Source organism: Chiloscyllium punctatum, chromosome 36 (genome assembly GCF_047496795.1).
Source record: "Chiloscyllium punctatum isolate Juve2018m chromosome 36, sChiPun1.3, whole genome shotgun sequence".
NCBI lineage: Eukaryota > Metazoa > Chordata > Chondrichthyes > Orectolobiformes > Hemiscylliidae > Chiloscyllium > Chiloscyllium punctatum.
Genome location: NC_092774.1, coordinates 13145959 through 13167988, shown reverse-complemented (window position 1 = coordinate 13167988; position 22030 = coordinate 13145959). Strand labels below are relative to the sequence as shown.

Here is a 22030-nt window from a genome sequence, read left to right as displayed (position 1 = left end):
CATTCGGAGAGGAACATACCAGTGAACTGAGCTTTAACTGGTTACACAGAATGAGTGTATGTGTCCCAGTGAACTGACTTTGGAACAGACTGAGAGGGGGGCTGGGGCATTTATTTTACCCTGGAGCATCAGAGCCTGAGGGGTGACCTTAGAGAAGTTTATAAAATTGTGAGGGGCATAGATAGGGCAAATAGCCTAGGTCTTTTCCCCCCAGGGTGGGGCAGTCAAAAACTAGAAGGCATAGGTTTAAGTTGAGAAGGGAAAGATTTAAAAGGAGCCTAAAGGACAACTTTTCATGCAGAGGGTTATGCATGTATGGAATGAACTGCCAGAGGAAGTGGTGGAGGTGGGTACAATTGCAACGTTTAAGAGGCATTTGGATGGGTATATGAATAGGAAGGGTTTGGAGGGATATGGGCCGGGTGCTGGCAGGTGGGATTAGATTGGGTTGGGATATCTGGTCGGCGTGGGCCGAAGGGTTTGTTTCCATGCTGTACATCTCTATGACTAGCACTCGGAGCGTGGCTCCTTCATCAGGCGATTGTGGAGAATAAAATCATAAGGCACAGAATGGATGGAAAAACGTTACAGTGCACTGAAATGATATCTTGAAAAGCCCTGGATTGTTAAGTCTTTCATCTTTTACTATGGGCTGCTCGTATCATTCATTTGTAAATCCCGGAATTTCCTGAGAGACATTTTCTTGAGATAACTCAAAGTTTTATAAGAAAAGGTGACATCTCAGCTCTGACAATGCATTAAAGGTGTGAAATCAGGGTCTGTCTGTATCACAATCTTGAGTCAGACTGGTTATACTTCCAAAGGGGAATTTACAAAATATTACATGGATTGACTGCCTGTATATTGTGCATTTTTTGAGAAAAATCGAATGTATCTGCAAATATAAATTCACCCCGATGGATGTATATGTGTATATGTGTGTGAATGAGACAGAGAAAAGTCTATTTCGTGCTGTATATCCCGATGTCTACTTGATAACAGATGCTTTATTTCTGCTGGTGTAAATATTGTTGTAAATCATAGCTGGGTATGAATAGTTAGATGTTAGGGTGAGAGAGTGCCTCAAGAGGGGCACTATAAGAATCGTGGGAGAGCCCTATTTCTGGTTTACTTCCTCATGAACAAACATTAAGCACGAGCATTTATTTATTTCTAATTTTGTTCTGTTTTACTTGTTTGATTCCTGGCTAGGACTACACTCTGTGTCTGGATGGTTGACAGGCTGGGAGACTGTGGCTTGGGTCTTGGTTGACTGAATGCTTTATTGTTCCAGAAGGTGTGGGGATGGGGGAGGGGGGGGTCAAGGCTTCAGCAGAAATCCAGCAGAGCAGAGAACAGACCAATATCTTACTCTGTGGGAACAGGGACATCAGAGGACAGAGAAATCAGGACCTGAATCCAAGCTGACACCAGACTTCCCTGTGATTAGTACTTTGATGACCAGCGTCAACCCTCTACCTTCACCTAGCTTCCCATTTGACTACCACCTCGATATTCAGGATCCAATCCTTGTCATCCTGAAGCCATGTCTCTGTAAGGAGTCTCAGATCATAATTATTCTCTTCAATGTGTGCAGTCAATTTTGTTACAATGCACCACACATTCAGAAACATCGTTTTTAGTTTCAAGTTTTTGTGATCTTCAGAATCCAGTTTTGATTGCTGGTACATTTACTCACCTTGTCCCTTTCTATCATTCTCGGATGGTCATTTTCCACGTCACTACACTACTCACCGGCCTTGATTTGGATTGGCCATGCTAAATTGCCCATAATGTCCAGGCAAGTGAAGGTTAGGTGGGTTAGCCTTGGGAAATGCAGTGTTATAGTTTCATAGTAAAAGAAGTAGGAGTTGGCCATTTGGCCCATCGAACCTGCTCCACCATTCATTTTGATCATGGCTGATATATCCGTCGTCTGAGATCCTCCTCACTGCATTGTCCCGACGACCCTTAAGTCCCATACCATGCAAATACCCAACTATGTTTTGAATATACTTAATAAAGATGCCTCCACTGCTTCCTTGGGCAGAGAATTCCATAGATTGACTACTCTCCGGGAAAAGCAGTTCCGCATCATCTCTGTCCTAAATCTACTCCCCTCAACTTGAGGCCTGGTCTCATCCAACAGCAGAAATGACTGGATAGGGTAGGACTTCATCCCCACAGTGCAATGAATTCCCACTTTCCACCGAACTCTCAAATGCACTCACTCACTCGGTTGCTGTCTCACAAACGAAAGACTTCGTTGTAACTTCTTTTGCTCCCAGTAAGGGAACAACATCTTGGAAAGCTGCTCTGAAAGTCCAACCACACTTCTGCATTCACCGGAGACAAATACAGCCCGGAAACAGACCCTCTGGCCCCAATTCGACCGTGCTGACCAAATATCCTAAATTAACCTGGTCTCATTTGCCCACATCTGGCCCATATCCCTCTAAACTCTTCCTATTCATGGACCCATCAAAATGGGTTTTAAATGTTGTACCTGTTCCAGCCTCCACCACTTCCTCTAGCAGTTCGTTCCATCCATGCACCATCGTGTGTTTGAAAAGGTTGCCCCTCATGTCCCTTTCCCCACTCACCTACCCTGAGGAAAAGACCTTGGGTATTGACTCTCCATGCACCTTATAAAGGTTAACGCTCAGCGTCTGATGTACAGAAAGTGAGACCTGCAGATGCTGGAATCAGAGTCTAAAAGTGTGGGGCTGAAAAAGCACAGCCAGGACAGGCAGCACCTGAAGACGAGGAGAGTTGACATTTCAGGCCCGAGCCCTTCATCAGGAATGATGCATGGGTGTACAAAGGGGCCTCAGTGTTCTTCTCCACCAGTCCTCAGACAGACGCAGCAAGCAATCAGCAAGGCAAAGTGGTGTATTTGGAAGATGAACTGGGATTAGAAGTGGGGATGTCTTCCTGAATATAAGGGCCCATTGAATATATTCAAATTGAGTTCATCTGTTTTTTGAACACAGTGCGGATGTTTATGTTGTGTGGATGAAGTGGTTTCTTTTGTTCAGAATGGTTTATGCATTGGATGCAGGTACAGTAACTGTGAGAGGCCCTTGTGAAAATCGCAAGGCAGAATCATGAGGGTATATTCCAAGAAATAACTCACTGAAAAGGGAGGTGGTCGACTGGTAGAAGCAGATGTATTGACATGACAGTAGCAATGGTCACGCACATAGGGAGTTAGTATGAACAAGATAAGCAAATAAGATCCTGTCTTGCATCAGCAAAAGTAATAAGACTCAGCTATCGGTGGGGGGAGGGTTGCACGCCACAGACAGATGTGGTAAAACGATTAGATTAGCAGAAGTAAGAAGGGAGTCTGGAACAAACTCAATCTCCATTCAGAGACACAGAGCAGCAGCTTATACATTCAGACAATAGGAAGGCTCTGATTGGCAGGAGGACCAGTCACCTTCCGGTCCTCCAGCGCTCCTGATTGGCCCACCAAAAGAAAGTCGCGAGGCGTGTACCTTGTGTGCAGTGAGGAGCATGCGCAGTCTGCTCTCTGGTGATGAGGCTGTTCCTGACAGGATTGAAGTGTCTGAATGTCAAGAGAAGGAAAAAAGGGGAGATGCATCACTAGCTTTTGGAGCGCTGCTCCTTCATCAGGTGGTTGTGTCTTATGATCCTGTTCCACAAACATCCCATGAAGGAGCAGTGCTCCAAAAGCTTGTGTTTCCAAATAAACCAGTTGGACAATAACCTGGTGTTGAGAGATTTTTAACTTTATGTCCCTGAACCCCTCCACGCGCCCCCCCCCCCATGAATCTGTTCTAGAACACATTGCAGGGCCCTACCATTAACTGTACAAGTCCTGCCCTTCCTTGGTTTAGCAAAGTGCAACCCCTTGCCTTTATCTCTCGCTCTCTCAGACACACACACACCCTAACACTCACCCCATCTCACAGGCTGATACTCCAACTCACACACACTTCATTTGCATATATGCACACACTCTCATGCACACACAGTCACACAAGTCTACGGGGTGAATTTGCAATTGCAGAATTATATTTGCAGATATATTCAATTTTGCTCAAAAAGCACACAAACTGCATGTAATATTTTATAAATTCCTACTTTGGTTAATCGAACCAATCTGATTCAAGATTGGGATACAGACTCGAACCTCACAACTTTTATGCAGTATCGGAGCTGAGATGCCACCTATTTTTATAAAACCTTAAACCATCTCAAGAAGGTGAATTAAAAGTAGTTCTGGGGTTTACTGAACTGAAACCTGCAACCCATGGTAAAAGATGAAAGACTAATCCGCAATCTAGATTTGTTCAATATCTTATCAGTTGCATGACACCGTCAGCTTTTGCTATAAATTTTGTGTCTTATGATCCTGCTCCACAGCTACCTGATGAAGGAGCAGCACTCCAAAAGCCAGTGCTTCCAAATAAACCAGAAGGAAGATAACCTGGTGTTGTGTGATTTGTAACTTTCTCCACCCCAGTCCAACACTGGCACCTCCACATCGTTTCCAGTGGACACAGCCCACACCTCCCAGTGCTGCCAGGAAACTGTACAATGACAATGGGATGATGGAGTACCTGCACTCCTGAAAAATTCACAATTTCTAACAATACTGGCCACTCATTCACTGCTGCAACCGATACACAACATTGGAAACATAGTACAGGAGACTGTCAGAAATGAGCACAGAAGGTCAGGCAGCATCCGAGGAGCAGGAAAATCAATATTGCCCAAAAAATGTCGATTTTCCTGCTCCTTGGATGCTGCTTGACCTGCTGTGCGTTGCCAGCACCACGCTAAGCTCGATTCTGATCTCCAGCATCAGCAGTTCTCACTTTCACCTGTAAGAAATGAGCAGTTTTAGAACAAAATGCAATTCAAAGCTCTCAATGAGAGTCTGAGCTCGGCGTGAAGTTCAGGTAATCTTTTTTGTGACCCAACTTTGTTACAGCTTCAGAATCTCCCAGCAGAAAGGTGTAGAAAAAGTAGCAATGTTTTAAAAACAGCTCACAGTCAAAGTGCACACACCCCCTCCAACCCCTCACTTTCTTCATTATTGGTCATTACCCAGTTGCCCCTTTGTAATTGGATCCTTGGTACAGCCTTAACCCGGAGAAAGTACTGCCTCACTCAGCATTTTCAACTCGTATCCTGTATCCAAGTAAGTTGGATGGGCAGTGTAGAGTCAATCATACTGCTTTGGGTCTGGAGTCACGTGTAGGCCAGACCGGGTAAAGGATGCAGCTGGGACGATTGAGTGAATCCTCTCCCACAACGATAGTTTCTTTCCCTAAAAAAGAACGGAGTGAATCAGGGTGGGGGTTTTCTTCCATCCCCACCCCACCGACAATGGTTTCACCGTTAGATTCTGAACTCCAGATTTCTGACTAAATTCCAATTCCCCCATCTGCTGCGGTGGGAATCGAACCCGGGAGTCCCTGGAACAGGGTTGATAGTCCAGTCAATAAATGGTACTCTGCCGTCATTCCTTCAATCGCCCTGCGATGGTACATGAACTCGCTGGTGGCTCCGCAGGTAGGACGAGCGGGTGAAGGCCTTCCAACACTCGGGGCAGCTGAAGGGCCTCTCCCCCGTGTGGACCCGCTGGTGCCTCAGCAGGTTGGAGGAATTGCTGAAGGCCTTCCCGCACTCGGGGCAGCTGAAGGGCCTCCTCCCCGTGTGGACCCGCTGGTGGGTCAGCAAGTGAGAAGAATACCTGAAGGCCTTCCCACACTCTGTGCAAGGGAACAGCCTCTTCAAAGTGTGGACCCGTCAGTGGGTCAGCAGGTTAGTGGAATGCCTGAAGGCCTTCCCACACTCGGGGCAGCTGAAGGGCCTCTCCCCCGTGTGGACCCGCCAGTGGGTCAGCAAGTGAGAAGAATACCTGAAGGCCTTCCCACACTCTGTGCAAGGGAACAGCCTCTTCCCCGTGTGGACCTGCTGGTGCCTCAGCAGGGTGGAGGAATTGCTGAAGGCCTTCCCGCACTCGAGGCAGCTGAAGGGCCTCTCCCCCGTGTGGACCCGCTGGTGGGTCAGCAAGTGGGAGGAATTGCTGAAGGCCTTCCCACACTCGGGGCAGCTGAAGGGCCTCTCCCCTGTGTGGACTCGCCGGTGGGTCTGGAGGTTGGAGGCCTGGGAAAAGGCCTTCCCACACTCGTGGCAGCTGAAGGGCCTTTCCCCCATGTGGACCCGCTGGTGGGTGTGGAGGTTGGTGGAATCGCTGAAGCCCTTCCCACAGCCAGGGCAGGGGAATCGCCTCTCCACAGTGTGGCTGCGCCGATGAGTCTCCAGGGCAGACGGGAAACGGAAGCTTTTCCTGCAGTCGCCACACTTCCACCATTTCTCCATGGGGTGGGATTCCTCTGGTTTCTCCATGGCCGAACCTTCAGTTACACACAAACGCGTGAGGAGCCCCTCCCCACCCTGAATTCCTCTTCCCAGGCCGTATAACTGTTTCAGGCTCCACACTCAGTGCGCTGCAACAGTGGGGTCTCTCATCCAGTCCCACTGATGCTGAAAACGTCCTCAAAGAGGAACCAAAACACTTTGCTCCTTCTCACAGAATCAGAGTTGAAAACCGTTGTGGTCCGGATGGATTGAGTGACTGTCAGACATTGACATCAAAGTGAGGACTGCAGATACTGGAGAGTCAGAGTCAGAAAGTGTGGCACTGGAAAAGCACAGCAGGTCAGGCAGCATCTGAGGAGCAGGAGAGTCAACGTTTTGGGCATAAGGCTTTCACCTGTTGATTTTGAAACTTCTGTCTTCAGATCTTCAAATACTCTGTAAAAAGAGATTACAAAAGGCATCATTGTCAGTGCAGGGTAGAAATTCTGAACAAGGAATTCTACTTTCTGCGAAATATTCTTTTCTTTTGTTATTCCACAAAATTGAAAGCACCATCCCATTTTCTCTCCCCCTCTGTTCTCACTCCACTCTAATTCCCTGAAGGTGCTGATTCAGGATCTTAAAGGGGCAGAAAAGCAGAAACGTCAAGACTGACACCTCTCTGCATTTTGGATAACCCCACAACACTGGGATACAGTTGACAGTGAGCAGGTCTGTTTCTGAGAAGCAAACATAAGTGTGTCAATTCATGGGGTAACCTGCAATGCAGCTATTTGTGGAACAAAATGGTTAAGGTCCCCAGGAAGGTGGAAGCAAATTGAGACATCAAGGCATTAACACCGACACACTTCAGTCAAACTCTTCTGCTCCCAGTCAGGGCAAAACATCTTTGAAAGCTGCTCTGAAAGTCCAGTCTTCACAACCACACTTCTGCTTTCACCAAAGACAATTAGACTCATACAGCACGGAAGAAGACCCTTTGGCCCAACTTGTCCGAGCTGACCAGATATCCTAAATTAATCTAGCCACATTTGCCATCACTTGGCAATAGATCCACACACATCATCTATTGCATCCGCTGCACCCGATGTGGCCTCCTCTATATTGGGGAGACAGGCCGCCTACTTGTGGAACGTTTCAGAGAACACCTCTGGGACACCCGGACCAACCAACCCAACCATCCTGTAGCCCAACACTTCAACTCCCCCTCCCACTCCACCAAGGACATGCAGGTCCTTGGACTCCTCCATCGCCAGACCATGGCAACAGGACGGTTGGAGGAAGAGCGCCTCATCTTCCGCCTGGGAACCCTCCAACCACAAGGGATGAACTCAGATTTCTCCAGTTTCCTCATTTCCCCTCCACCCACCTTGTCTCAGTCAAATCCCTCGAACTCAGCACCGCCTTCCTAACCTGCAATCTTCTTCCTGACCTCTCCGACCCCACCCCACTCCGGCCTATCACCCTCACCTTGACCTCCCTCCACCTATCGCATTCCCAACGCCCCTCCCCCAAGTCCCTCCTCCCTACCTTTTATCTTAGCCTGCTGGACACACTTTCCTCATTCCTGAAGAAGGGCTGATGCCCGAAACGTCGATTCTCCTGCTCCTTGGATGCTGCCGGACCTGCTGCGCTTTTCCAGCAACACATTTTCAGCTCTGATCTCCAGCATCTGCAGTCCTCACTTTCTCCACCAATTAAGACACATACCTGAGTTTGCAGAATCTACTCCCTCCCTGGATTCACTCCGGCTGCTACAAGTGAACAGATTTCCACCCCTCCCCTCTCTCGCCTCCCCAGGATGAACAGTTGTCCAGAGGGAGGGAGTTTCACTCTGAACCTGACAGGGCCACTTCCGCGCATTGTGACGCCATCGATGGGTCGGGGGTGGGGGCGGGTATGGGAGACTGGGCGTGAGAAAGGGGCGGGGTGGGATGCGAGGCTCGGCCAGCAGCGGGACCCCGCAGTGCGCCTGCACTGCCCTGCACAGTTTGCAGAAATTCCTTCCCTTCAGAGAATCCCCAGTGTAGAAGCAGGCCACTCGGCCCAACGAGTCCACACCGACCCTCCTCAGGGTAACTCACCCTCAACCATTCCCCTAGCCGTATTGCTCAATACTGTTAGAAATGGGGTAAAGTGTTGTTTTTGCAGATATAGAAAAAGCATACAGAAAAGGGGTACAGCAAGAGAACTATTCACCCTGCAGGTATTTAGGGACTTTTCAGTGTTTAATTGTGGTTAATTAAATACTAACGTTGGTGTGTAATTACTATAACAAAAAATTCTTTTTGTAAAATTATGCTTTCAGCAAAAAGCTGAGATAACCGAAATACTTGAGTGATACAAAACGATACAAGTTAATGAAATGTCCGAGGATGGAATGTACCAGCAGAACTGATACAAAATGTTAAACCAAATCTTGACAAAATAAATGTATGTGTCAGCATTTACAGAGAGGAAGGTTGCCAACCTGGGGAAGGGGGAAGTAATAAGGGTGGAGCGCAGCTGGGCAGTGGTCTGGTACAGTGAGAGAGATTGGGTCATTAGGAGTCTAGAGAGATGACCTCACTCAGCTCAAAGGGTATAACTGTACACCAACCCGAGTTCTAATTTGCTCATTTGCTTCTGCATTTGATGCCCTTTCTTGCAAGATCGTGGAATAAATTGTCTTGTTTCCAATTTCGGTGGTCTCCTCTAAATTTTATTAAACTTGTTTCTAAAAGATTTGGGGGCTCGTTCCTGGATCCCAAGCTCCGGTCGCTCGGCGTTCTTGGAGAAACGGAGAAGGTGCACCTCGCTGATTTCGGCGACCTCTAGCTTCCCCTCATTGCCGAGGCGGCTCTGGGCAAGGGTGATCCGGACTGGGAGACCCTGGAGACAGGACGGGCAGAGGCGATGCAGCGGGTCCGGTCGGGTAACTCTTGTGCACAAGACCCGGGTAAGAAAAAGGTCTTAAATAAGTATTGTCCAGGCGACCGGGGTAGGCAGCGGGTTTTGTTTTGTTGTCAGTCTTTGCCACGAGCGAGGTGCACTAAGACCTGGCGGGTTGGTCAGGTAACACTTATGGACTTAAGACCCGCATTCGCGGGCGGCCGGGATTTGCAGCAGTACTTGCTGTTTCGCCGTGGCGCGAAGGTCTTGTACATAAGACCCAGGTAAAGGTAAATTTCAGGCGACCTAGATGGACAACGTATTTTGCTGTCTGGTATTGCCACGGGAAGGGGCACGCATTCGACCAGGTAACTTTTGTGCACAGACCAAGGTATGAAAATTGACCTTTAGGTATTACCTTGGTGGTCGGTTCCGTACGAGACGTACGGGGGAATTGGCAACTTAAAAAATAGAGAATAAAGGTCTTTAATTGGGTAGATTAATCTAACAAGTAAGGTGTCTAACTGATTCGATCACCCAGCCTTAGACCGGTTATTAAGAAGGGAAACCCCCACGCGGAGGTTAGGACCCTGAAGTGGGTGTGGAAGAAGGTAACACCGAACTTCAGAGAGGTTAATTGAAATTATATAAAGAAAACGGCTGAGTATTAAAACGGGAAATAAGAATAGCAATTTAGATGTAGAAGGGGACATGAGAGGGACGTTCGAGGACCACATCCCAACGGACAGTCCTTTAGGAAAAATGTTAAGAGATTGGAAGTACAATCCTCGGATGCGAGTAAAGGATAAAAAACAAATGATAAAATGTCAAAGAAAAACAGCCTTATAGTCAGGAGGAATCAGATTATGCTTCGTGTCAGAAGGGCTAGTAGCTGAAGGGCTACTGGGGGTGCACTTCGGAACTAACTTATGGCCAGACGCCCAGAAAAATATTCAAAAGCTAGAGGAGTCATTGTGGGAAACTCAAAGTGTCTGTGAGACACGGTGTGTGTGTGTGTGTGTGTGTGTGTGTGTGAGAGAGAGAGAGAGAGAAAAGAGCCGTACAGTTAGTAGAAAGTTTATCCCTGTGTGATTCAGTCTGAATGCACATTTGTTTGTTGGTGATTGAAGGTTCCCTGGAGCTTGAGATCCAGGACTGTTTTGAATCTGATTTCTACTATGGAAATTTTAACATGATTTCTTTTAAGGTTAAGGATTTTGCAAGATTATGAAATAAAATGTTCTTTTTACAGGTCATGACTGCCTTACTATCAGTTACTAATTAATCTCTTTTATCCTTACATAAAAGCGATTTATGGAGGACAGTTGAAGTTTTAACTTGAATAGACAAATCCTTTTAAGGCAGCTCTGGTTATTTCACGACCTATAGCATTGTAATTGAGCAATGACTGGTCAGGACTACTTGGGAGGACTAGTTTTGGATTTGAATCAGGGGACTGGAACCGGGTGATTGTGGTGGATTTCAGAGTTGGGAACTGTGTGCATTGTGCATTTTGAATATTAAACACTGAATAAATGAATTTATAATAGATAAATATATATTTACAAGTAAGATTCCAAAATGTATAGTTAGGAACAGGCTTTAAAGAAAAGCAAGCATCAATTGATGAATTGTATTTGAGATTACAGGGAGCAAGAAAAATTGCAATATTTCTTTAAAATAATCAAGGTCTAAACAAAACATTGGGTGATGAGGAATGGCCATGAGGTGGCCCTAAAGCTGTTCAGTTGGTTAAATCAGCTCAGCCATTGATCTGGCAACGTAACATGAGGAGCAGAAACAGAAAGCAAAAATAATGATAAGCCACGGTTAATGAGGTAATAAAGAAAAGGACAAAACTAAAAGGAGAAGGAAACCGGAATGGTGGCAGGCAGCATGTTGAAACTAAAGGGAGGAGAAAGGATCGGGTAGGAGATGTGAAGGGGTCTGGGAGACAGGAACAAGGATCAAAGTGGAAATCCCCACAGGCGGGATGTTATTACTGTGGAAAGACAGGTCACTTTAAGAGAGAGTGTCCTGACCCGACAAAGGAAGTAAAGGCAGTGCCGTTTATGAGCCTTGATGAAAACTAGGGGTGTCAGGAGTTCCTGCCCCCGGGGACCCACCAGGAACCCTCGACAAATTTAAAGGTGGGACCTTACAAAGAGGACGTAGTTTTCCGAGTCGATACGGGGGCAGCAAGGTCACCCTTCAATTTTAAGCCCAAGGGAGTGGGAACGAAAACAAAAGTTAATTGGATTATGGCAACAGTTTTGTGATGAGAGGCAGGAAGAATCAGTCTTGCGTTCATGACGAGATATTGCCACCAAATTGGGGATTCAATTAACTGCAAAAGGTGCTGTGGAATCAGTCGAAGTTCTTAAAAATGAGCAAAAATATATAATTAATAATTAATATTTATAATAATTCAAATGCGTTAGCCTGAATCAATATTAATTGGCAGGATTCCTTCATACATTCTCAGTGACCTGTCATTATTGATTCATGGTTAATTCAAAACATGACTGCATTCACTCATTGTTAATTAAAGAATGGAAAGCTACATTACTGGCCAGAGTGTGTGCAGGCAGTGGCAGCAACAGCCTGATTGGTAGAGGAGAGTCAGAAACTTACTGTTCGGGGAGCCTTCGCAGTCAGCAGCCGCCATCAGGTACGGTCAGGAGACGAAAGGGGCACGATGGGAAGAGCTACTCTGAGGGAACGGAAAAGGGACATCCGGTGGGTGAGGGAGTGATACCAGCCAAAAACAAATTCCCCAATGTGGACCCACATTGGAAGGGGATGGATGAACACAATAGAGGAAAAATGAGGGACTTACAAGAAACGGTCATTTTGGGTATTAAAGAAGCAGCACCTAAATCTCAAGAATTTTTTTTCAAGCTTTTGAAGGTAGACAGGAAAAGGAGGAAGCCCAGTCAGCCTTTTGTACAGGGATTAAAAGAAGCCACTAGAAAATATTCGGGAATGAATCCCGATGATCCGGTAGCACAGGGACTTTTAAAGGTCCAATTTGTGACTAAATCATGGCCGGACGTACAAAAGAAGTTACAGAAGTTAGAAGGCCGGAGTGAAAAACAGATAGAAGATCTGTTATATGAGGCACAGAAAGTGTGTGTGAGAAGGGAAGAGGAGAAACAAAAACAAAAAGCTAAAATAATGGTTGCAGCAGTTGAAGAAATTACGATAGACGATGTCCAAGGTTAGGACGACAAAGAGAAGCGGTATCATTGATGATTTTTGATGAAGGTTAGGGGAGTCAGGGGTTCCCTCCTCCTGAGACCCACCGGGAACCCTTGATAAAGTTAAAGGTGGCACCTGAAGGAGAGGAAACAGTATTTTTAGTGGATACAGGAGCAGCACGATCATCCCTAAGCTTTAGACCTAGCGGTGTTAAATTAACTAACAAAGGTCTCAAGGTTTCTGGAGTAAAAGGCAAAGAATTCTTAAATCAGAATGCAGGACAATGGCTCACAGACTCTAGGATCTTGAAATATGAGACAATCTTAATAGAACAGGATGACCTTGTGTTAGTCACAGACAGTTGCTTGAATCCAGCTGCATTTCTGTGGCGGAGAGAGGGGGGTGACCCCGGTCAATCCAGAACATGACTGCCTTGATATTACCGAATATCAGACTAAAGTGCGAATGAACTTAAGAGACGTACCGTTGCATGCGAGAGCTCGGTTGTTTATCGACGGGTCCTCCCGGATGATTGAGGGTAAAAAGCACAATGAATATACTGTAGTAGACAGGATAGAGGGAAGCATTATCGAGGCTGAAAAACTGCCTAACGGCTGGTCAGAGTTCAATGATAAGTTTTTAACGAACTATATAGTGGCACTCAGCTCTTCTTTGTCTATTCTTAGGAATAAAGGCCTGTTGGTACAGACACTGCCACTCGAGTTTACAGTACATCGAATACAACCGGGTGATTGGGTCCTGATCAAGACCTGGAAAGAGACCAAACTGTACCCGAGCTGGGAGGGACCATTCCTAACCCTCCTAACTAGTGAAACAGCTATTCGGACTGCTGAGGAAGGGTGGAGTCATCACACTCCCGTTAAAGGTCCTGTGAACGCCCCAAAGGTGGAGTGGCACGCTCATCCTACAGACAACCCTCTGAAAGTTAAGAAAGAAAGAATGAACTGAGACAAAAGACTCTTTTAACGTTTGCTGATATATATATATATATATATTGTTATTGATTGTAAGGGCTGTGTGACATCTAAAATGTTAAGACAGGATGGTGGGCAGAGTTGAGAGATGGGTAGATACTGGTATAGTATTGTAATGTTAGTAGTACTAACTACTCAAGGAAGTGGGAAAAATCACTTCACTACGCTGTGCCAGAATTATGCTGAACAAGAGGGACTTACCGACTGTTGGGTCTGTGCAGAGATCCCACACCATCGAGAATCTGGAATCCCCACCTCAGTAACACCGCTCGCTTAAAAAAAAACGATGTACAATAATTTGATGTGGGTTCAAATAATACAAAGTGGAGATCTGAAAGGAGCAAATATAACTTTGCGGGATGGTTCCCAAGGCCAGCCCCGAAAAATCAGGGCCCTATTGACAGTCTTAGAATTTCCCCACGAAAGGAGCAGTGAATACCACCTGTTTCTGTCATCAGAATGATGCTGCACCTTTCCAACTAGGAAAATCATCTTGTGTCCACACCAGTCAGGCCACTGCCACGACCACTCCCCGAATATTAAACGGAACGTGTTGGGGATGCGGTCTGAAGGCCTATCCATTTATTCCCGGGGAAAAAGATGTTCGTGTGATCGAATGTGTCACGTTATGAAGTTGACGAAACACTTCCTCAAAACCAGAAAGGTTGGAGTGGCTGCTGTTCCCTCGCTTATATAGTCCCTCACCTCCGAATAGAAAAGCATGAGCCCAACCTGAGAAAGGAGGGGGGGTGGGATAAGACGTAAGACCCGAGAGGTCTCTGAAGGAGACCGTCTACTGTGGACACTGCTCCCAAACTACAGCACTACAAGGGCAGGGGTGGAAATACAGAAATGGCGGCCGCCCTTGAAAATTTAATTAATGATAACACCGGCACGATGGGGAATCTCAATCCCAAATATCGGCCATAACCACTGAAATGATTGCCACGAGACCGACAGCTTTACAGAATCGAATGGCTTTAGACTATCTTTTGGCCGAAAAAGGGGGAACTTGTGCTCTGATTGGTAAAGAATGCTGCACCTTCATCCCAGACACCTCTTCCATAGTGGAAGATAAGGTGGAAATAGTAAAGAAAAAGATAAACGATATAAGACAAATTGGAGATGAACTCCGAAAAGATGAAGGATGGGGATGGGGTAACTGGAGATTGACCGAGTGGGGAAAATGGTTCGTGAATTTAGGCATTTATGTGCGACTAATAATTGTAGGTTTACTGATAGGGTTTAATGTGTTAAAGTGGATAATGACTAAGCTGGTAATGTCTTTGGGAGGACAACAACCAGTAATGGTCATGACAATAGCACAAGCACAAGAAAGAGAGAGTAACAGATTACTCCTAGAGTTTAAAAAAAGACAAACTTAGAAGGACAGAAATGACTAGATTGTGAACCTCGACACCACAGGGTGAAAAGAGGGCAGAAAATAAGATTGCAAAAACAACAAATGGTTAAAGAAAAGAAATGGGGGAATCGTGAGAAATGGGGTAAAGTATTGTTTTTGCAGATATAGAAAAAGCATACAGAAAAGGGGTACAGCAAGAGAACTACTCACCCTGCAGTTAGAGAAGAGTATTTTTAATTTTCAGTGTATAATTGTGGTTAAGTAAACACCAACTTTGGTGTGTAATTATTATAGCAAAAAGTCCTTTTTGAAAAATTGTGCTTTCAGCAAAAAAGCTGAGATAACCAAAATGCTTGAGCGATACAAAACGATACAAGTTAATGAAATGTCCGAGGATGGAATGTACCAGCAGAATTGATACAAAATGTTAAACCAGATCTTGACAAAATAGTGTGAGTTCAGCACTGACAGAGAGGAAGGTTGCCAACTTGGGGAAGGGGGAAGTAATAAGAGTGGAGCGCAGCTGGGCAGTGGTCTGGTACAGTGAGAGAGATTGGGTCATTAGGAGTCTGGAGAGATGACCTCACTCAGCTCAAAGGGTATAACTGTACACTAACCTGATTCTAATTTGCTCATTTGCTTCTGCATTTGAAGCCCTTACTTGCAAGTTCGTAATAAATTGTCTTGTTTCCAGTTGTGGTGGTCTCGTCTAAATTTTATTAAGTTTGTTTCTAACAATTGGGACACAGACACTTCACACCTATTGTCTACTTATAAATAGGGCAACGTCCCTTTGAAATGTAGATTCATTTAGATATAACTGCGTCACTTTACATATGAAGATATCCCTTTGAATGTGCTCACATCCCTTTGAAATATAATCTTGTCCATTTAAACCTCTTTATTTGCAGAAATACCCGTTAAAATGTCCACGTCCCTTTAAAATGCAGATTTCCCCCTTTAGATATGACGCCGTTCCGTTCGATGTCGGAATATCTGTTTAAATTGAGCCGTGAGCTTTCCCAATGTAGACAGGGCTCCTCGAAACGTGGCAGTGTCCCCGCCCCCCGCAGCTGCAGAGTGAGACAGGAGAGTTTGTTTTTGTGAATGAACAGTTGGAGCGCGAGGTGGCTGTGACTTGGTGACGGTGAGGATACCCGGCCCCGCCCATCCCCTCCCCCGGCCCCGCCCATCCCCTCCCCCGGGCCCCGCCCATCCCCTCCCCGGCCCCGCCCATCCCCTCCCCCGGGCCCCGCCCATCCCCTCCCCCGGGCCCCGCCCATCCCCTCCCCCGGGCCCCGCCTATCCCCCACCTCTGGCCCCGCCCATCCCCCCGCCCCCGCCCCCGCCCATCCCCCCGCCCCCGCCCCCGCCCATCCCCCTCCCCCGCCCATTCCCCCGCCCCCGCCCATCCCCCCACCCCCGACCCTGCCCATCCCCCCCTCCCCGGCCCCGCCCATCCCCCACGTGCAGACGTCACGCGGGGGTGAAGGCGGTTGGGAGGAGAAGTCGCTCGAGCGAGGAAGCGGCGGGAGGGCGGCCGTTAGGAAAATCCAGATATCCTGAATTAATCTAGTCCCCTTTGCCAGCGCTATATCCCTCTAAACCCTTCCTATTCATATACCCATCCAGATACCTTTTAAAGGCTGTAATTATACCAGCCTCCTCCACTTCCTCTGGCAGCTCATTCCATACCTGCACCACCCTCCACATGGAAACGTTGCCCCTTCAGGAACCTTTTATATCTTTGTGGCCTCACCCTAAACCTATTCCCTCTAGTTGTGAGTCTCACCCCAACACTGAGGAAAAGACTTAAAAACATTGAGCAGCCAGAAAAATGCAAAAACAATCAAATATCGAGCCACATTGGGGGGGAATTATGGCTCTGCCCTTTTTGTTCTCCGATAGGTATTTGGAAACTTAAAATCTGTCAATAACATCAGCATTGCTACAGAGCACGTTGTGTACACTCCTCAGTGTCAACAAGCAGGGCACGTGTTTGCCAATGTCACCAAAACATTGGGCATGTTCCTCGCTGTCGGCAGAAAAGTTGCGAAACCTACTTTTGATGGACGAATAAGGAGCACTGGAGGACCAGGTGGAGACTTGTCCTTCTGCCATTCGGAGCTCCCCTATTGGTGAATGTGGAAGTTGGAGCATGAGCTTCTTAAGGTCCTGCTCCTCCTCTCTCTGAATGAAGATTGAGCTTCACCTCAGACTGCAACTTCTTTCCTCCGTCCAACATGTGAGTACAGCACTCTCTTTTCTCACCCCCTTTTCCATTTACGTTTCATTCTGGGGTTCAAGTGTTGACTTGGAGCAACTGAAAGGAATGGGAGTGAATCCAGCGAGGGGACAGACTCTGGAAAAGTTAGTCCAGGCCTGTGTCTCAATTGGCAAAATAGACAGACAGGAGACTGGAAGAGCAAGCCAGGCAGTATCAGGAGGTGGAGAAGTCGAGGTATCTGGTGTAACCCTTGTTCAGGACTTGGGGTGGGTATAGGGAGAGCTGTGGAACAAGGGTGTGCTGGGGGCAGGGTATTGAAGTGGGGATAGGTGGAGACAGGTAGAGGGTACAATAGACAGTAGGTGCATGAGTAGGCTGTTCTGCCCTTCGAGCCAGCACCACCATTCATTGTGATAATGGCTGATCATCCTCAATCAGTATCCTGTTCCTGCCTTATCCCCATAATCTGGTACGACCTGGTTGGTGAATGGGAGGAAGGAATCGAGTTGGCAGGGAAGATTGGAAGGGGCTGGGAAGTGAGTTGGGGGATGGGATGGGAGATTATTTGAAATTGGAGAACTGTGTTGAGTCCTCCGGGCTGTTGACTGCTCAGACAAGATGAGGTTTTGTTCCTCCAATTTGTGGTTTGGTTTGTTGTGGTAATGGAGGAAGCCAAAGATGGTCATGTCAGAAGGGGAGTGGGAAGGGGCATTAAAATGGGTGGAGACTGGGAAGTCCGCTCAGCCTCTGCGGACCTGGCTGTGATGCTCAGCAAACCGTTTCTCAAGTTTACGCTCGGTTTCCCCGATGTAGAGAAGACCACAATTGACAAAGCACAGCAGGTCAAGCAGCATCTGAGCAGTAGGACAGTCGTAGTTTGGGGCACGAGCTCTTTATCAGGAATGATGCGTGGGTGTTCAGAGGGGCATCAGTGTCCTTCTGTGCCATTGTCAGACAGGTGCAGCAGGCAATGAGCAAGGCAAGTGGTGTATTAACAAGAGGAATTGAGTTCAGAAGTGGGGATGTCTTCCTGCAGTTAGGGGGTCATTGAATATATTCAAGGCTGAGTTCATCTGATTTTTATGTGAATGTTTATGGGGAAGGCAAGAAAATGGTTTTAAGACCAGTATAGAACAGTTCCAGAGTCAGACCGCACATAAACAGATCCTTCAGTCCAACTAGTCCATGCTGACTATGTTCTCAAACTAAACCAAACCAGTCCCACCTGCCAGTGTTTTGGCCCATATCCCTTCAAACCTTTCCTATTCATGAACTTATCCAAATGTCTTTTAAACGTCGTTACTGTACCTGCATCCACCACTTCCTCTAGACATTTAGTCCACACGTGAACCACTCTATAAAAAAAAATTGTGCCCTTCAAGTCTTTTTAAAATCTCTTTCTCCTGTCACCGTCAAAATTTGCTCCCTAATCTTGAAGCCCCAACCCTAGAGGAAGGACACCCGTCGTTCACCTCATCTCTCTCCTCATGATTTTATAAACCTTGATAAGGTCACATCTCCTCCTCCTCTGCTCCAGTGAAAGTCCCAGCCCATCCACCGAGATGCAGGTAGATCCATATCCAGTCATGATCGGTTCAATGCTGGTCCCAATTCTCTCTCACGGTGTCCAGGACAGCAAGAGACCACAAGACACAGGAGCAGAAATTAGGCCACCAGGTCTGCTCATTCCATTCAATCATGGCTGATATGTTTCTCAGTTACATTCTTCCGCTATAAGCAAAGTGAAAATGGAGGGAGTGAGTGTGGGATGGAGATTTTCGGTTTCCAGGGAATAAGAGAGGAAAGAGTTCACTATAAATTAGAATTTATGGGATCGGCTGATGAGCCGAGGAGTGTCAGTTGGAGTTTAATTTAGAGAAATCAGAGGTTTGTATTTTGGTCAAGCAATCCAGGCAGGACTGACACAGTTAAGGGGAGTGTTGCAGAATAAAGAGACCTTGGAGTGCTAGAGTCTCAGGTGGATAGAGTAGTGAAGGCAGCGTTTGGTTTGCTTTCCTTCATTGGTCATAGCATTGAGGATAGGAGTTGTGAGATCATGTTATACACACTTCCCACTCGAATGTGTTATCTAACTGCTTAACTGTTTTTAGTGAATATAATCCACACCTCCCGCTGCTGCCATAACATGGTTTGTTTGGAAGCCCTAGCTTTCAGAGTGATTAGATTTATTTTAGATTTTATTACTTAGTGTGGAAACAGGCCCTTCAGCCCAAACTGACCCTTCGAAGAGTTACCCACCCAGACCCATTCCCCAACATTTACCCCTTCACCTAACACTACAGGCAAATTAGCGTGGCCACTTCACCTAACCTGCACATCTTTGGACTGTGGGAGGAAACCCACGCAGACACGGGGAGAATGTGCAAACTCCACACTGACAGTTGCCCGAGGTGGGAATTGAACCCGGATCTCTGGTGCTCTGAAGTGCTGCTTCAGGTGGTTGTGGAGAATAAGATCATGATTAGACTATTTATAGCCAACGGAGTCCAATTCATGGAGATGTGATACATTAAACAATTTAGATTAAATCTTCCATCTTTTAGAATGGAGTTCTGTTCTTTGGTATGTTAATCCCAGAACCTGTTTTCAGTAACTTTCTCAAGAACGTAATTTAAATGCACAGCTTTTCTGTGAAAAATGTCAGGCTGACTCGACATTGGGACCAAGACAGAATTCGACCCTACTGGTGGGTAGGCTGGGACTTTTTTCACTGGAGCACAGGAGGTTGAAAGGTGAAGGTATCGGGTGCCTCATTAGCAAGTTTGCAGCTGACATTCAGATTGATAGAATATCGGATTGTGAAGGGGACTGTCAGACGCTTCAGCAGAATATAGATCGGAGAGTTGGGAAGAGAAATGACAGATGGAGTTCAACCCAGACAAATGTGAGGTGATGCATTTTGGAAGATGCAATTCAAGAGCGAGCTATACAGTAAATGGAAAGGTCCTGGGGGAAATTGATGTACAGAGAGAGCTGGGTGTTCAGGTCTATTGTTCTCTGAAGGTGGCAAATGCGTGTTAGTAGAGTGGTCAAGGCAGCATACAACACACGTTCCATCATCGGACGGATTGAGGAAAAGAGCTGGCAGGTCATGTTAAAGTTATATAAGATTTTGGTTTGGCGCATTTGGAATACTGCGTACAATTCCGGTCGCCAGATTTCCAAAAGGATGTGGATACGTTTGGAGAGAGTGCAGAGGAGGTTCACCAGGCTGTTGGCTGTTATGGAGAGCGCTAGCTATGAGGAGAGGTTGAGTAGATTAGGATTCAATCAAGTTTGTGAGACATGATTTCCCATACACAAAGCCATGTTGACTATCCCTAATCAGTCTTTGCCTTTTCAAATACATGTACATCCTCTCCCTCAGGATTCCCTCCAACAATGTGCCCACCATTGATGTCAGGCTCACTGGTCTAAAGTTCCCTGGCTTGTCCTTACCACCCTTCTTAAACAGTGGCACCACATTAGCCAACCTCCAGTCTTCCGGCACCTCACTTGACATGCGCAGTATGCTCTATGGAAATGCTGTTCCTGTCGGATTTAAAGTATCCAAATGCCATAATTTCACCCCCCCCACCCCCTCCGCATGTCAGGTGATGTGCCGGAAGACTGGAGGTTGGCTAACGTGGTGCCACTCTTTAAGAAGGGTGGTAAGGACAAGCCAGGGAACTACAGACCAGTGAGCCTGACATCGGTGGTGGGCACATTGTTGGAGGGAATCCTGAGGGAGAGGATGTACATGTATTTGAAAAGGCAAGGACTAATTAGGGATAGTCAACATGGTTTTGTGTGTGGGAAATCATGTCTCACAAACTTGATTGAGTTTTTTGAGGAAGGTAGAGCAGTAATGTGATCTATATGGACTTCAGTAAGGCACACTTGACATAACCGTGCAGGCTCCTCGCTATTTTTGATGTTCATGTTACCTCGAACCCTCATGATTATATTAATCTCAATGAGGTCACCCCTCAACCTCCTGTGCTCCAGTGAAGAGAGTCTCAGCCTCTCCTTATAACTCAAACCCTCCAATCCTGGCAACATCCTGGTAAGTCTTTACTGAACCCTCTATAATAGTATTCTTCCTATTGCAGGGCCACCAGAAGCGTTCTCAGTACTCTACAAGTGGCTTCACCAACATCCTGGACAACTTCTAAATGATGTCCCAACTCCTTTATTCAATGGTGTGAACAAATAAGGTAAGTGTGCTGAATGCCTTCTGAACCACTCTTCCAACCAGTGATGCAACTTTCAATGAAGTATGTATCTGAACCCCACCCCCCACCATATCCCTCTGTACAAGCCCTGCCCTTCCTTATTTTAGCAAAATGCAACCCCTCACTTATCTATACCTCTCTCATGCACACGTTCTTTCTCAGACGTACACACACCCTCTCGCAGGCTTCTCCTCCATCACACTCCCTTTACAAAGCATGCACACACACACGCACGCACGCACGCACAACGATGGGGTGCATTTGCAGAATTATATTTGCAGATATATTCAATTTTGCACAAAAAGCACACAACACACAGGTAGTCAATCCATGTAATATCTTATAAATTCCTAGTTTGGAAATAGAACCAGTCCGATTTAAGATTGGGATACTGACACACCTTTCCTGCATTGTCTGGGCTGAGCTGTCACCAGTTTCAAAAAAAACCTTAAATGATCTCGAGAATATGACTTAATAATAGTTTTGGGATGTACACATGAATGACCTAAAACCTGCAACCCATTCTAAAGGATGAAAGACTTAACAGCAATCTACATTTGTCAATATATCTTATCAGTTGCATGACACTGATCTTTTGCTCTTAACTCTGTGTCTTATGATGCTGCTCCACAGCTACCCGATGAAGGAGCAGCGCTCCAAAAGCTAGTGCTTCCAAACTAACCCATTGGACTATAACCCGGTGTTGTGATGTTTAAACCGTGTCCCACCTAGTCCAACAGCAGCACCTCCACCTCCTTTCCAGTGAACACAGCCCATA

General features: G+C 46.4%; 1 protein-coding gene across 1 annotated transcript in view; it reads right to left on the bottom strand.

The window, feature by feature from the left end:
* The window catches only part of LOC140460787 (uncharacterized), a 125148-nt gene that overhangs the window by 79627 nt on the left and 23491 nt on the right, over positions 1 to 22030 (bottom strand). The window contains 1 exon segment of the mRNA XM_072555471.1: positions 5524 to 6129. Within this exon segment, the coding sequence (XP_072411572.1) occupies positions 5524 to 6129 (606 nt within the window).